Below are 15,034 nucleotides of genomic sequence, written 5' to 3'. Positions count from 1 at the left end.
CCGTCCAACGACAATTACAGTCCTTCTTCCTGTGTACGGTCGTGCGCCGTCTTTCGTCTTGGACACTACATCCCTTCAGCACTGCTGCTCCATCCGCGTCTCTTCCTGAAGAATTGCCGCTTGCATCTCCGGTGCCGTGAACTTGCCCGCGCCAACACGCTACCATCAGGACAAGGAAAATTCGCTATGATGCGACGCGTCGCGTTGCTTCGTTCCGCCCAGGCGACGAAGTATTTTGTGGACAATGTTCGCGCACCGCGGCTCTGTGAAAAATTTCTCCCGATATCTCGGCCCCTACACCGTTTTGCAACGAACTTCGGCCGTTAACTACCGCGTCACTCCTGTCACCTAGCTACTGACCGCCGCCCGCCGCACTACGGAAATCGTCACGTATCTCGCCTGAAACCCTACATCGCCGTACTACCCTTCTTTCTAGCTTGCGGTCTTGCTGACCGCTTCCTGAAGGGGGGAAGTTAGTGTGAGCGCATTTGCGCATATCGTCGTCGTCATCTGTTCAAACGATCATCATCTTGTGTGAGCTCTATTTGTGCATATCGTCGTCGTCATCTGTACATACGACTCATCATCTTTTGTCTCGTGCGGTGCTTCGTCTCTGAATCGGGCGACTGCTCGGAAATAAAGGCATCGCATCGGTCAGCGTTTAACAATATATCTATATATATATATATATATATATATATATATATACGCATGCGAATGTGCAACATACCGAGAAGCTTCCAGCGCGAAAAACCCCAATCCAGCCGGCTATCACCACTTCTGCATGCAATTAAGAGTAAAAATGGTGTATCGCTAATAATTACGAACTCGTTCTTTATGTTAAAAGCCTCTAACAATTGACGGCCGTGTTTCTCTGCTTTTTCCAAGAATCTTGTTAAAAAAATTAACACTCCCGTAGGGGAACCCTGAGTAGTATGCGAAGCAGCCATGGGGTCCCCGATCAAGTTCCCATAGTTTTCAGATCGGCCTGTCGCCGCTGCCGTTTCGTGGCAGCGGCTCGAGCCCTCTTCTCCGCGGCGCGGTCCACGGCGCTGACACTGGCGTTGACGCTGGCACTGTCCGTGGCACTCATGGCGGCGTTGCGGGAGGAGAATGAGAGACGAAGTGAATGATGATGAGTGGGCGAAGCACGGGGGATCATTCGGGCAAAACGCCGAAGCTTTCTCCGGAAGCCGGAAGCTGGCTTCCGGAACGGAAGTGGACGCGCACGGCGGAGGGAGGAGAGTTACATAGCCCCGTGCACATAGGTTTCACAATATAATCCTAAAGAGGAAATGTGGCGCTGCTGCGCTGTGGTATGAAGGGAATGCCGGATATATGTGGATTCGGATTGGCATCGTTCTTGGAGAGCCGAAACGCCTTTAGACGCGCTGGCTAGCACCATTCCGTCTGTCACAATGATCATTTCCTGCTAAAACAGCACGTAAGAAACTGCTTTAGCTTATTATTACAAAAAACATGTTTTGTTTAATTTTGAGGGCATATATTGGATGCACATTCTATGAAACGTAAAAGGTATCAGGCTGGCCGCTAAAGTTGGAGGGCAGACGAGAAGAATCTCGCTCGCTTTGGAACAAATGTGTCTGTTCGGTTTTCTCGCTTGATACTGGACAGGTTAGTGTGAGTAAACTTTATTGAAAGATGTAATATGGGTGAATGAAAGCCTTTTATGTAGATTTTATTTTAAGAAACGTGTTATTTGTGTGCTATATCCCGTTTTAGACGAAGCCTCGTACAACACAGCCAAACACAAGCCTCGCAGGACACATATCCCGTCATTCCCATGAGGGCACGGCAGCCCTTTAAGAAAACTCGCATAGACTGTGGCGCCAGTTTGCCTCTAGGGGTTATAGTGAGAAACTCTATGCCCGTGCATAAGATGCATCGCATCTAAAACAGATGTGAAATGAAGATGTGAATTTCGTGAGTACACACTGCAATCGCACCAGTTCGAGGACATTGGACCAGATACGGATTCTTGAAAAAAAAAACGCTATAACGAAGCCGGGAATGCGAATAAATGCATAATGAACAGCGCATGAAAGACGGGGACCAAAAGAAGAAATTAACGACAAGTAGCTGACTTCAAACCTAAGTTTATTCAGAAGACAATATACTATACACTCTTTTGACCCCGATATCTTTAAAGAAAACCACAAAAAATAAGAACATGAAAACTAAAATTATGAAAACAAATTTTAACCATGCCCTGTTACAACGCAGGCACATATTTATGAAAAACTAACAGAGAGCCAAATCCACACGGTCGTAAACAAAACTCTCTCTAAAACTTTCACTATTGTGTTTTAAAACGCCACCTCATTGTTACAGTGTGAGGGAAGGTTGGCTACGCACGCCGCGCTGTGCCCTGAATGCAAGCAGTTTCGAATGCAACTTTTCATTTTTTTTTTTTTTTTGGCGAGAAAGAAATGACGTGCGTTCTATGGACTTGGTTCGCAGTCGCACTGTTGGCAGTGCAACGCCAGATTTGAGTAGGGAGCACGCTTTAAAGAACTATGGTGCTCGCGAAGGCGTGGACATCAGCCAGTCTGGTCTACGTACAATTTGTCACTTGTGAAAGGAACGTGGTAGACCAACCCTTTGCGCACGACCCAAACGAATACCGTGCTTGGCAGTGTAGTTTCATTCTGCCGAGTAAGTGCCGCACATAAATTGCGCACGAGTAAGTGCCATAAATGGGCATGTTATTAGAAGGGCGTGCACTCGCGACTTGCTAACTGCAATTTGTTGAAAGTTGGCGGCCTTTTCAAGTGTAATTTCTTAGATTGCTGCCGATGAGTTCGTGGCGCATTGCGGTGAAGTTCAACAGTACCGACATGGGCAATGTCAAATATTTCTGGGTATGTGGCTGCCGCAGCTGGCATAACAGGCTGTGTATATGTTGTGTGCGCATGTGCAGATGGATACCCTCCGCGCGTTTCACAGAATTAAATCATCAATCTATATTTGTGTGCCCAGGAACAAATGGAGGTCTGAATATGGCGCACAGAGAAAAGCTGTGCAGTAATGGGGCAAAATCTGGGCCAGTGGTACATGATTGAAGGTAAATAACCAGCGAAAGACAAAGTACACAGGAATAGACGACGACGGGACGAAGCTGATCCTGGAGCTCGAGAAGCTTCCTGTGAACGTTGCATTTTGAGCTGGTTATTCAACTCATTTATACAGTGCACACATATACGGAAGTAGAAAGAAACCATGAGAGACAGGAGAGGAGTGCAGCTAGAAAGAAGAGTCAAGAGTAAGTGCAATCCTTGGAACAGAAAGAAGACAACACCTTTGAAAGATGTAAAAATGGAGAGAGAAAATGATGGCTGTATAGACTTTACATTTTGTGGAGAGTTGAATGTCGGCTGAAAGAGGCAGGAAAGTAGAAGGATCTGTGCTCGCTGGTAGTCTTCTGCTTACCCGCAGTATTACAGAAGCTAGTAGATAGTAGTAGTAGATAGAAATTAGTAGATAGTAGGACCAAGTGGAGGTTTAAATACTGGAGCACAGAGAAACAAAGACAAATAAAGTGAAAAGGTAACAACTACGACTAAAAGTTACGGGATAGAAAAGATAGAATGAAAACCAAGAAAGAACAGGATAAACAGGTACATAATGAGTAGTGAGCACCAATCCAGAAGTGGATGGTATATTTCCTACTCTAAAATACCCGTAGAAGTGATACGACTTTTATGTTTATGTATATATTATTCCATGACATGTAATAATATTAAAAACATGAAACCTCGCATCGCTTGCAGGTCATGAGATCTGCTTCAGGGCTATCGAGCCAGTTAGCATTTTGGCAAGAGGTCGCAGAAAGATGGTTACTGCAGCACACACGTACTTGACACCCGAGTTGGTTTCTGTATCAGACGCCAGGAATGTTCTCGCACTTGCGGCACAAACCTTGCAAGGGAGAAGGGTTCGACGAACCTGCAAACTTCTATACGGAATTGATCCATTCCTGCGGTTTCACCAACCAAAAGGTTGACCGCACGTTCGACACGCTTCTATCGTTACACTTAGATGTAATCTACAGGTTCACTTCTTGTGCCGCATGAAAACACGAACGTTCCACATTGTAGTTGCTGGGATAACTGCGACGCCTCAGTGGAGCATCTTTCAAAGAATTACTAAATATGACCAACAGCAGGGGCACCTGCGTGACCATTGAACACCCTTGACAGCCGCCCTACCAAATGAGCAAAGTGCCTGGACGTGACCATGCCCTAATAAGCAGAGGCGTGCTGCAAGTGCCCTTCGCGATTTTAGTGGAGACTGCCTATAAGTGGCATTAATATTTTCTCTCTACATGTAGTCTTGTACTGCGATTAGAATTGTGGCCTACTTCAGCCGTTTGAATCATCCATCCATCCATCTGCCAGCTTGCTACCTAGGTACGTGGTTCGTGATGCCGTCGTTGTCGTCATTCACGCTTCGTCATTCGTTGTATCCCGTCATGCGGTCGCCGTCATACAGTCGTCATGCATTCATTGTTCGTACCTCATCGTGATGCCGTCGTGGTCGTCGTCATTGTCATCAGACTCTCGTCATGCGGTGGTTACCACAACTGTGGCTCAATTCACAAAGCTTTGGTACGTAAGTGCTGCTTTCCTACGGTTGGCCGCATTCGCTAATATTATAAGTATGGCTTTTGGGCTAGTTGGTTAGATACATCAGCGGTGTCATAGCGATAGAAGACGTCCTGTCCTCTCGTTCTTGTCCGTGTCTCTAGCGCTATGACCACCGCTAATACTATCTCCACCATCAGACTCGGTTAGCATTATGGGACAGTTCGAACGTAAGAATACGGCTATTCGCGGTTGGGGCGTTGCCAATCAGACGTAGGAAATAAGGGCCAGGAAATATAGGGAATTAAAGGAAGAGAACAAACAACAGGGAAATGTTAGCAAAGCTAAACTCTGTTTCAAATAATATTCTGGTATTGCGAAGCCAACATTTTAGTAACTTCTCCCAAGAATACGGGCTCAAACTTTTGCTTCACCGCTTATGTTCTGCTGAGTTTGCAATGCTGTCTTCACAGGCGGATACAAATGTCCGCCTGACGCATGTCCTCCCGTACCGATGGCGAGTACGTCGTGTCGCCGCTTACTGACGTGGTTTTGTCACGCAATATTGCCCTACCGAGCACCTTAATCAGGATCCTCGAAAACTGCGCTCACGTCCCCATCCTCAATTTTGGATTTTCGACACATGTGCTGCCACACGGTATTGCCATAGCATATTCACTCCTTTGGAAGAATTTGAGATTTCTTTTTTGGCCTCTGAATCCTCCTCAGTACCAACGGACTTTGTCACCCATTCTAGCAACATGCTCTGGGAGTGCGGGTCGAGATACCCAAGTTCAGCAAGGATGAGTGGGACTCGCTTCTGCGTTGCGCCGCTCTAGACAAGCAAATCCTGGCTGTCCGGGTGCCCGCGACCGGGCCGTGGGCTAGAACTACCGGTCCCGACGTGGGACTAGCCGGGTGCGCGACGAGTTCGCGTCTCGCCGGACCTCTAATAAACGTTATTTCGCTCACTCACTTTGTCACCACTCTTCGTGATCAACGCCTGCGGGACGAGTTTGTAAGATGATTGTCCCTGACCTTCCTTCCGAGCAAACAACAGCTCTCCTCACATCCTGTCAACTTATCGGGATATCTTTGATTGGACGACCGTACATTCGTCAGACATCTGTTGTCACGCATCGCATCAACACCGGTGACGCCAGCCCATTCATAGGGGGCCATATCGTGTCTCCGCAACCGAAAAAGGGCATCATTACGAAAGAGCTCGACAAGATGACAAGGGACATCATTGAACACACGGGGCATCAACGGTTGTTTAGTAAAGAAAAAAGAAACTAGTGGCGCTCTGCGTTGACTACCGTCCCTCAAAAAGATAACAAAGAAGGATGTTTATCCCTTCCTCGCATTGACGACGCTCTTGACTGATTTCACGTATTCAATACTTTCATCAATTGACCTCCGCTCCGGCTTTGGCAGATTAGCGTCGATGAGATGGACTGCGAGAAAACCGCCTTCGTCAAGCGGACGGTCTGTACCAATTTAAATCATGCCTTTGGATTTATTATGCAATGCGCCAGCTACACATTCGAGCGCATTATGGACTCTCTCCTGCGCGGCTTGAAGTGACCTCGACGATGTGATTGCGTTTTCATCGAATTGAGAGCCACCTGAGGCGCCTCACGACCATACTCTCCGTGTTTCGCCGCGCTGGGCTTCAGCTAAACTTCTCCAAGTGCCATTTCGGTCGCCGTGAAATTACCATGCTCGGCCATCTCGTAAACGCCGCCGGAATCAACTGATCACAGAAAGTTCACGCCCGTGCGAAATTTTCTGTACATTGTTCAACAAACGATGTCCGTAGTTTTCGCAGCTTTATGCTCTATTTCCGCGGTGATTTGTAAAAAATTTGCTGACATCGCTTGCCCTCACAGACCTCTTAATAAATATGTATATTCTCTTGGAGCACTGTAGAAGAAAGCCTTCTCTACTCTAATTGAGCGGCTTACAACTTCCCGATTCTATCACACTTTGACCCTTCTGCACCCTCTGAAGTACGAACTGACGCGAGTGGTTATGGTATCGGCGCTGTCCTCGTCGACAATCAACGGGGCCAAGACCGTGTCATCGCTTACGCCAGCCGCCTTCTTTCCACGCCCGAGCGAAATTACTCCATCACTGAAAGGGAATGTCCCGCGCGTATGGGCGGTCGCGAAATTTCGACAGTACCTTTTCGGATCGGAGCTTCTGCGTTGAAACTGATCATCACGCCCTCTGCTGGCTCTCCTCTTGAAGGATCCAACTGGACGACTTGCACGTTGGGCATTGCGTCTCCAAGATTATACATTTTTCAGATTATACAGTCAGGGCGCCTGCATAAAGACGCAAACTGCCTGTCCGCAATCCCGGGATTGTGGTACCCATCTCTGCGGATGTTCACCTTGTGCGATGGAACTTATACCGTCGTAGCGTTCGTCTTGATGGCCCGAGCTCCTCCTAGTCATTCCAAAATCCAAAGCACCTTCGACTGGCCGTGCTCCAGCACTTCACGACCTCAAACGCTGGACATCTGGGCGTCATCGTACTTACGACCACTGCGGCGCGTTCTTCTGGCCCGGCATTATCGCTCTGTGCGCCGTTATGTCGTTCTTGCGACCTGTGGCAGCGCCGGAAGACGCTTGCTATGCATCCGGTGGATTGCTTCAACCAATGATATCCTACAGAGCATTTCTTCCGTGCGGGCCTCGACCTCTTGGCCCCTTTCCAATTTCCATGAAAGGAAACAAAAGGATCGCTGTACTAACAAATTATGCCACGAGACATGCCATCGCACGAGCGATGCCAACCAGCTGCGCTACAGATGTCGCCGGACTTCTTAATATACGACGTCATACTGTACCACGGCGCCCCTCGCCAGTTACTCACGGATCGCGGCCGACTTTTTATACGAAATCGAAGTCGATGATCTGCTCCGCTCCTGTTCTACTGAACACCAGCTTGCTACCGCATATCACCCTCAAACGAACGACCTCAAAAACGACTCAACCGCACACTAACTGAATGCTGGCCATGTACGTTTCCGACGATCACGCGACTGGGACGTCGCTTTACATACATCACTTTGGCCTAAACTCGTCCCGTCACGACACTGCCGGATCTCACCATTCTACCTTTTGTATGGCCGCGACCCCCCCTGTCCTCGACACGTTGATACCTTCCGCAGTACAATCACCCAGCACTGGTTACGCTCGCGATGCTATTGCCGTAGCCGCCCCGGCCCGAGAGGTCGCCCGTCATCTCCACACAGTCTCGGAAGTTCTCAAAAGCGACGCTACGACTTCGGCACCGAGACCACATTTATACCTGGTTCCCTTGTCCGTCTCTGGACGCCTTCACGTCGCGTCGGCTTGTCGGAAAAAATACTTTCCGTTATTCTGGTCCATACAGATCTTACGACAACTGTCGGACGTGACATACGAGATCGCCCCAGTCGGTCAGCTTCAGTGCCTCCCAACGTCACCAGCGATGTTGTTCACATCTCGCCAGCCTATGGCCCGAGTCCCCCCATTAAGTGAGGCTCTATAACCTGCACAGGACGGCGCTAAACCCAACGGGAGGGTGATGTTACGGTGAAGAGAGAAGAAGAAGGGGACACTAACGAGAGGAAGACGAAGACTCTGGCCGTTGCTGAACGACACATAGATCGCTTGTAAATATACATTCTTCTACACTCGTGGGCATGCTTGCTTCCTGCTAGAATATCACGACGGACGCCATAAGCCCAGACCCAGCTTGCAAAGCGGATTTCTTCGTATGTGATTTTAATGGGATTAAATTCTCCGGGAACTTGACCCAGTTTGAGTCCTGCCTTGCCTTGCCTGCCCTCTCCGTCCGTCCGTCCCGTCTAACTTGTTCCACGCCAACCTGGGTCACCGATAGTCCATGGTCAGGGCAGCACACATTGCGGAAACAGCACCGGGCGAAGCGGGTCGGTTACGAGAAAGTTAAATATAACCAGCGCAGCCGGCAGTAATGATCGACAATGCCCATGGCATGACCAGCAGCAGGTTCACCGCGTTGACCGTGGACGTTGACATCTTGACTGACTGCGTGAGGCACCGTGTTCGAAACCAACCTTCGGATGGCTATGTGGCGCTCTCCATGACAAAAAAAAAAAAAAAAAAAAAAAGATCCTTTCAAATTTTTCAGGCAATGCGGGCCGCAAATAAACTTTATGGACACATACTCAGACACGCTTGTACGAATATACGCATATAAGACACTTGCCATGCGCCGACATGTGCTATCCCCCAAAAACTATGGTCAAACTAATTCTAAAGGGCATCGTCAGTCACGCCCCAAATACCTCTTCGCTTAGATATTATAGGGTAACCTGTCCCTTCTTTTTTCAGGTTAAATGTTCAAGTTTACTTCGTTTTAGAGAGTATAACTGGCATTCAAAAGTCACTTACAAATGATTCCGCTTTCGTTAAAGCCTAATGCGCAGCTGAGCTGTATAACTGTGCGCTTACGGGGTTCCTCTAGCTCTGCATGAGAATCCATGTGTCTGCTACAACCAGCACACAGTCGGCAAATGCTTTCAACCCAATTACTCAGACACTAAAACAAGAGGTCGTCGTACCCTGTCCGCCTCCCTCCCACCCCCCCCCCTCCCTAGAGCGATACCATGGGCATTCTCCTGTGGTCAATTACTGCCTGCCACGCTGGTTAATTTAACTTCATCGTAACCGGCCGCCGCTCCACTGGTGCTATTTCCGCAGTGTGTGCTGCGCTTTAAGCTTCGCTGAAAGGCGCCTGAAGGTAAAGAAAGAAAAGAAAAAAAAGGAGAGCAGGAAAGAAAGAAAGAAAGAAAAGAAAAGAAAGAAGAGAAGAGGAGAAGAGAGAGAGAGAGAGAGAAGAAGAGACGAGAGAGAGACGAGAGAAAGAGAGAGAGAGAGAGAGACAAGAGAGAGAGAGAGAGAGAAAGAGAGAGAGAGAAGAAAGAGAGCGAGAGAAAGAAAGAAAGAAAGAAAGAAAGAAAGAGAAAGAAGAAAGAAAAAGAAAGAAAGAAAGAAAGACAAAGAAAGCAGAAGAAAGAAAAGGAAAGAAAGAAAAGAAACTGTTCTCGCATTGATTTGACACGCCTTCTAAGCGAAGTTGTGGCAGCGTTACTTACGTCATGTACAAGCATCTTGGGTGAATTTTTTCTCAATTAGGTTTAACTATCAATGATACTTCTATAAGGGTACCCCCATGGATGTTTGCTTGCCGCCAGAGAAAAATCTAAGGCCGAACGAAAGGGTATGAGAGGCCAGGAAAATTACGATATAAAAAATAAGGCCGAAAACGAGACAATTTGGTCGGAGGACCAATCCAGCATCTGCTATGACCGTATGCACGCGGTGCATAACAAAAGTGAGAGAAGAACTTTATTTATTTCCGGCAGATTGCTGGGCTGGGTTCCCACCTAGGAGCCAGCGGAGAGACCGTGTCTCCCGGCAGCTTCCTCGGCCTGCTGGATAGCCCACAGTTGCTGGTCCAGGCCTGAACTGAGCAGCGCAGTCCCCCAACGCGCCCGAAGGCCCTCATTGGAGGCCGCGACCCCAGTATTGCTGATTAATGCTGGACATGCCCATAGGATGTGATCTAGTGTGGCTCTGGTGTTACAATACTGGCATAGATTGGTTGTATATAATTCGGGGTATATATGGTTCATGATGACAGGGTTCGTGTATGTTCGTGTTTGTAGCTGCCGCCATTGAACGGACTGGGCCCTATTGAGCTTGGGGTGAGGTGGTGGATACTCACGCCTTTGCATTCGATAATGTTGAGTAATGTCACAGAATTTAGTGAGCCGATCGTCCCATTCCCACACCACCGCGGAGGTGTCCGTTCGAGTGGCTGCTTCTTCGAACCCGGCTCGGAACGTGAGATCTCGAACCACGTTGTGCGCCACCTCGTTTGGACTGAACTCCGGCTGATCAAGAGGTGTGTGGGCTGGGATCCAGAGGATTTGTACGCATTTGTCTGCCTCATAAGTTTTGCCTGTATTAAGGATCCGCAATGCCTCAGGGGAGATTCTGCCGTTGGCGTAGTTTCGCACGGCCGTTTGAGAGTCGCTGATGATGTACGAGGCATTGGTGTGAGCTATCGCCAGCGCGATAGCCACTTCCTCCGCCGTTTCTACGTGTCTTGTGGCGATTGATGCGCTTGCTTTGCATTGATGTGTGTGGTCTACGACTGCAGCTACGAACTGGTGACGGCCCCGATAGCGTGCTGCGTCGACTAAAGCCGCTTCGTCGTTGAAACCGAAAATATTGGTCATGGCTTTAGCTCTACTGACGCGTCTGCCCTCGTTGTGTTCGGGGTGCATGTTCTTGGGTATCGGTGGAACTGTGAGTTTAGTTCGGATATCGCGTGCTATGTCATGTTTGTCGCCGTGTTGGGTGTGGTAAGAGATGCCGAGATTCTCGAGTATCTGGCGGCCTGACTTAGTCTTGGCCAATCGCTCGTATTGTGATATTTGTTGCGCCTCGATAAGCTCCTCGAGGGTATTGTGTAATCCCAGTTTAAGAAGGAGGTCTGTGCTGGCGTGTTGCGGCAATCCTAGTGCTTGTTTATGTATTCGCCTAATGAGGCTGTTGAGTTTTGCTTTTTCTGCGACGAACCATCGGTGATAGGTTGCCGCATACGTGATCTGGCTGAGTACGAATGATTGGATGAGGCGGAGGATGCTAGACTCTTTCATGCCTTTGTGTTTATTGGTGATGCGTTTAATAAGGCGCATCGTGTTCGATACTTTTGCGTCAATGTTGCGAACTGTCTCGCCGTTTGTGCCCTTACTCTCGATGATCAGTCCTAACACCTTAATTTTATCCACGGTTGGTATGATGTGACCGTCGCTTGTCGTGAGTGTTATATCGGCGTGTGTTTGTGCTTGGTGATGTTTGGGTGGTCGGCCCTTGAGTGTAGGGCGATATAGCAGTAGCTCGGATTTCTCCGCCGAACAGGATAGTCCTGTCCCTTGCAGATACCGTTCTACTGTGTGAATAGCCTCCTGTAATATTTGTTCTATGAATCCATCACTGCCCTCGCATACCCAGAGGGTGATATCGTCGGCATAAGAGTGTGATGGAGTCCGGGGATTTTCTGAAGTTGTGACGGAAGGCCTAGGAGGGCGAGGTTGAACAGCATCGGAGATATCACGGAACCCTGCGGGGTGCCCACGCTTCCCATGGTTATCTCGGACGATGTGAGCGCTCCTACGGTGATGGTGGCTGTTCTGTCCGTTAGAAATGCTATGATATAATTGTACGTGCGAAGGCCCAAGTTTAGGGTGTTGATCTGATTTAGGATGGTGCTGTGTGTGACGTTATCAAAGGCCTTCTTAAGATCTAGGCCGAGAATGGCCTTAGTGGAGCGGCCTGTGCAGTCTATGATGTGGTGTTTCAGCTGCAGCATGGTATCCTGGGTCGAGAGATGCCTACGGAAGCCGATCATGGTGTATGGAAATAGGTCATTGTCCTCTAGGTAATTTGTTAGTCTATCCAGGAACATGTGCTCCATCAATTTGCCCATGCACGACGTTAAGGAGATGGGCCTAAGATTGTTAGTATTTAGTGGTTTGCCTGGTTTAGGAATGAGGATCACCTGGGCCTTTTTCCACTGCGGGGGCAAGCTGCCGGTGGTCCAGCATTGGTTAATGTATTCTGTGAGTTGCGTGATTGACTCGTCGTCAAGATTACGTAGTGTCTTGTAGGTAATGGTGTCGGGACCTGGGGCAGATTTGGAGTTAAGTTTGTGCAGGGCGGCGCGGATATCCGCCTCGGTGAATTCCTCGTCTAGGGTGGTGTTGGACTGGCCTGCGTAGTCTGGGTGCTGCTGAGGAGGAACCTGAGAGATGTATTTGAGCTCTACCTCCCTAAGGAAATCCTCCTCTGTGCCCTTGTACGCGTGTATGAGTTTGTTTATGGTTTGTCGGTGGGCAGATTTGTTGTCTTCTGGGTCGAGTAGGAATCTGAGAAAGCGCCACGTTTTACCTAAACTTAATTGCCCGTCCATTGCATTGCAGGTTTCCTCCCAATGTTGTCGGCATAGCTGTGTTGCATACATTTCTATCTCCTTATTGAGGAGCGCTATGCGTTTCCTGAGGTTTCTGTTGTGTTTCTGTGTCTCCCATCTCTTTTTGAGCGATTGTTTTGCCTCCCACATGTGGAGGAGCCGGCTATCGATCTCTTCGAGTTGTGCCTCAGGAGGTACAATGTGTGTGGCGTTGTTAACATCCCGTTTAAGAGTGTCAGTCCAGTGTTCTAGGTCGTCGATGGGTTGGACCTGGTTCTCGCGTGATTTGCGGAACTCAGTCCAATCCACTAGCTTGAGCTGTTTTCCCGTGGGTTTACGTGGGCCGCCCTGAACGTGTATCGCGATGATGTAGTGGTCGCTTCCTAGGTCCTCTAATGTGTTCTGCCAGGTGGCTGCGGATGTGTTTCTAGTGAACGTTAAATCGGGTGTTGAGTCTTTACTGGAGCTAGTGCCCGCGCGGGTGGGTGCGCTAGGATTGGTGATGAGAGTTAAGCCCTCCTGCTGCGAGTCGAACCACAGGTCTCTGCCTTTGGGAAACACGTAAGAGTATCCCCAGGCAGTATATGGTGCGTTGAAGTCCCCTCCGATTATGATGGGATTTCTGTCGGCGATGTTGAGGGCGCGTTTAAAGAGCGTGAGAAATCTCTGCTTCTTGTGTTTGGGGCTGCCGTATATGTTGAGTATGAAGAGACTTTCGTGTGTCTTGCGTTGCGGAATGAGTTCAATAAAGATATTGTCTATATTGGTAATTTTGGTGTCGTGTTGCTTGACTGTAATGTTTCGTCTAACTAATGTGGTAAGGGCGGTCGTCTCCCCTTCGGCGTAGCCGATCGAGCGATAGCCTGCCAATTTAGCGAGAACATGGGTCTCTTGTAATAGAATGATATCGGGTTTATCTTTTTGCCTAAGGTATTGGTGTAAAATCGCTTTCTTGTTTGCGTAGCTTCTACAATTCCATTGCCAAATTGTGTAGGTAGGATTTCTAGCTATGATTGGGTGCGGGGGGGACAAATGTCGCCGGCTGTATCAAGCTGAAGGGCGACGAGGTAGGTTGTTGCACACTTGCCATGGGTTCCAGGCCGCTAGGTGGCGAAGGAGTAATCAACGCCTCCACTGCGAGGAGTCGCTGTTGAAGTTGTTCATTTTGTTGTTGAGTAATTTTGGCTATACTGTCTACACGTTCAGTAAGGGCTGAGATCAGTCGGGATGAGTTACTCATCCACTCGTTTAATTCTTTTATGGATTGCTGAAATTCCGTTACGACATTAGTCTCGGTTGGTGCGCGTTTGGGTTTGTCTTCATTGGCCTGGGTTTCAGCTTTACGTTTGGGTGGTGGGGGTGTAGTCCCTTCCTCCATTTGGTGCGTGGGTGTAACAGCTAAGGGTGGTGATGCTACGGGTGTAACTTGTTCCGTTTGTTTATAGCGGCATAATTCCTCTTTGAGGGTCCTGTTTTCCTCGCCTAAAGCTGTAATTTTCTGGTTGCAATGAGCTAACATCTGTTTTAGCTGCGCTATTTCAGCCTCTAACTTGTTCCATTTCCCTTGGGACGCGGCCTCCTCGGACCCTGAGCGCGCCCCCTTGACTGCGTCTGCCCAGCTCACCTTGAAGGGTCCAGCAGGTACAGGCGTGCGGCTCCGGGTTCTTGACCGAGACGGGGATCGGGTGCGGGACCTCGACGGGCGTCTTCCACCGGATCGGTTGCGGGACCTCGACCGGCCTCTTCCTCCGGGTTTCTGGGAGGGAGTAGGGTCCCGCTGCTCTAGGTTGGTGTTGACGAGCGTTGGCTTTGTCGGGTAGTCTTCTTCTTGTTGCCGCTCCCATTGGCGGCGTTTCACCAGGTACGGCGTCTTGTAGCGTGCCCTGCACGCCTTGTCGGCCGTCGGGTGGTTGCCGCCGCAGAGCTGGCACTTGGGCTTGCATTGGTGATCTTGCGCAGGGTTGGCTGCTCCGCAACCGCGACACAGGCGGTCGTTCGGGTTTGGGCATACGTCTGCGCGATGCCCCAGGCGACCGCACTGATAGCACGTGTCTATCTGCTTGCGGTAGATGGAGCACGGCAGCAGAGCTCCGCCGTAGCGGACGTACGTTGGTACTCGGAGGCCGGTGAACAGGACGATCACCGTCATTGTGTTACTGAGACGTTTTGCAGCGATGGCCGTTGGATTCCTTGGCGTAATGACATTAGCTGTGATATCCCGGGCAGTGTCTTCCAGCGGGATACCGCGGATTACTCCTAATAGTCGCGTACGTAATTTAGATATTTATTGTTTAGGAGATCTTACAGAACAGTCCGATGTTAGGGTCACGCATTTTAGTTCCAGATGTTGTTAAAGTTTGTTTTGGGATAGGCGGGTCAATGAAATATTTTATATCGCTGCAAGGAAAAAT

The 15,034-nt window shown here is 49.1% G+C and overlaps 1 protein-coding gene across 1 annotated transcript; it reads right to left on the bottom strand.

Moving 5' to 3' along the window:
- Positions 1-9,356: 9,356 nt before the first annotated feature.
- Positions 9,357-14,772, bottom strand: LOC119459062 (uncharacterized). Its single transcript, XM_037720901.1, has 2 exons — positions 14,248-14,772; positions 9,357-9,377 (listed from the first exon to the last, which is right to left on the bottom strand). The coding sequence occupies exons 1-2, from the start codon at positions 14,770-14,772 to the stop codon at positions 9,357-9,359; spliced, it is 546 nt and encodes a 181-aa protein (XP_037576829.1).
- Positions 14,773-15,034: the final 262 nt, after the last annotated feature.

The sequence above is a fragment of the Dermacentor silvarum genome, chromosome 7 (genome assembly GCF_013339745.2).
Source record: "Dermacentor silvarum isolate Dsil-2018 chromosome 7, BIME_Dsil_1.4, whole genome shotgun sequence".
Classification (NCBI taxonomy): Eukaryota; Metazoa; Arthropoda; class Arachnida; order Ixodida; family Ixodidae; genus Dermacentor; species Dermacentor silvarum.
The sequence above is the reverse complement of the archived record's forward strand: the minus strand, read 5'-3'. Positions and strand labels throughout refer to the sequence as shown.

Excerpts from the sequence above, each read along its gene's own strand:
- LOC119459062 (XM_037720901.1), bottom strand. The coding sequence starts at position 14,772 with ATGACGGTGATCGTCCTGTTCACCGGCCTCCGAGTACCAACGTACGTC. Across the intron at positions 9,378-14,247 it reads TACCTGCTGGACCCTTCAAG|GCGCCTTTCAGCGAAGCTTA; the intron begins GTGAGCTGGGCA and ends CTTTACCTTCAG.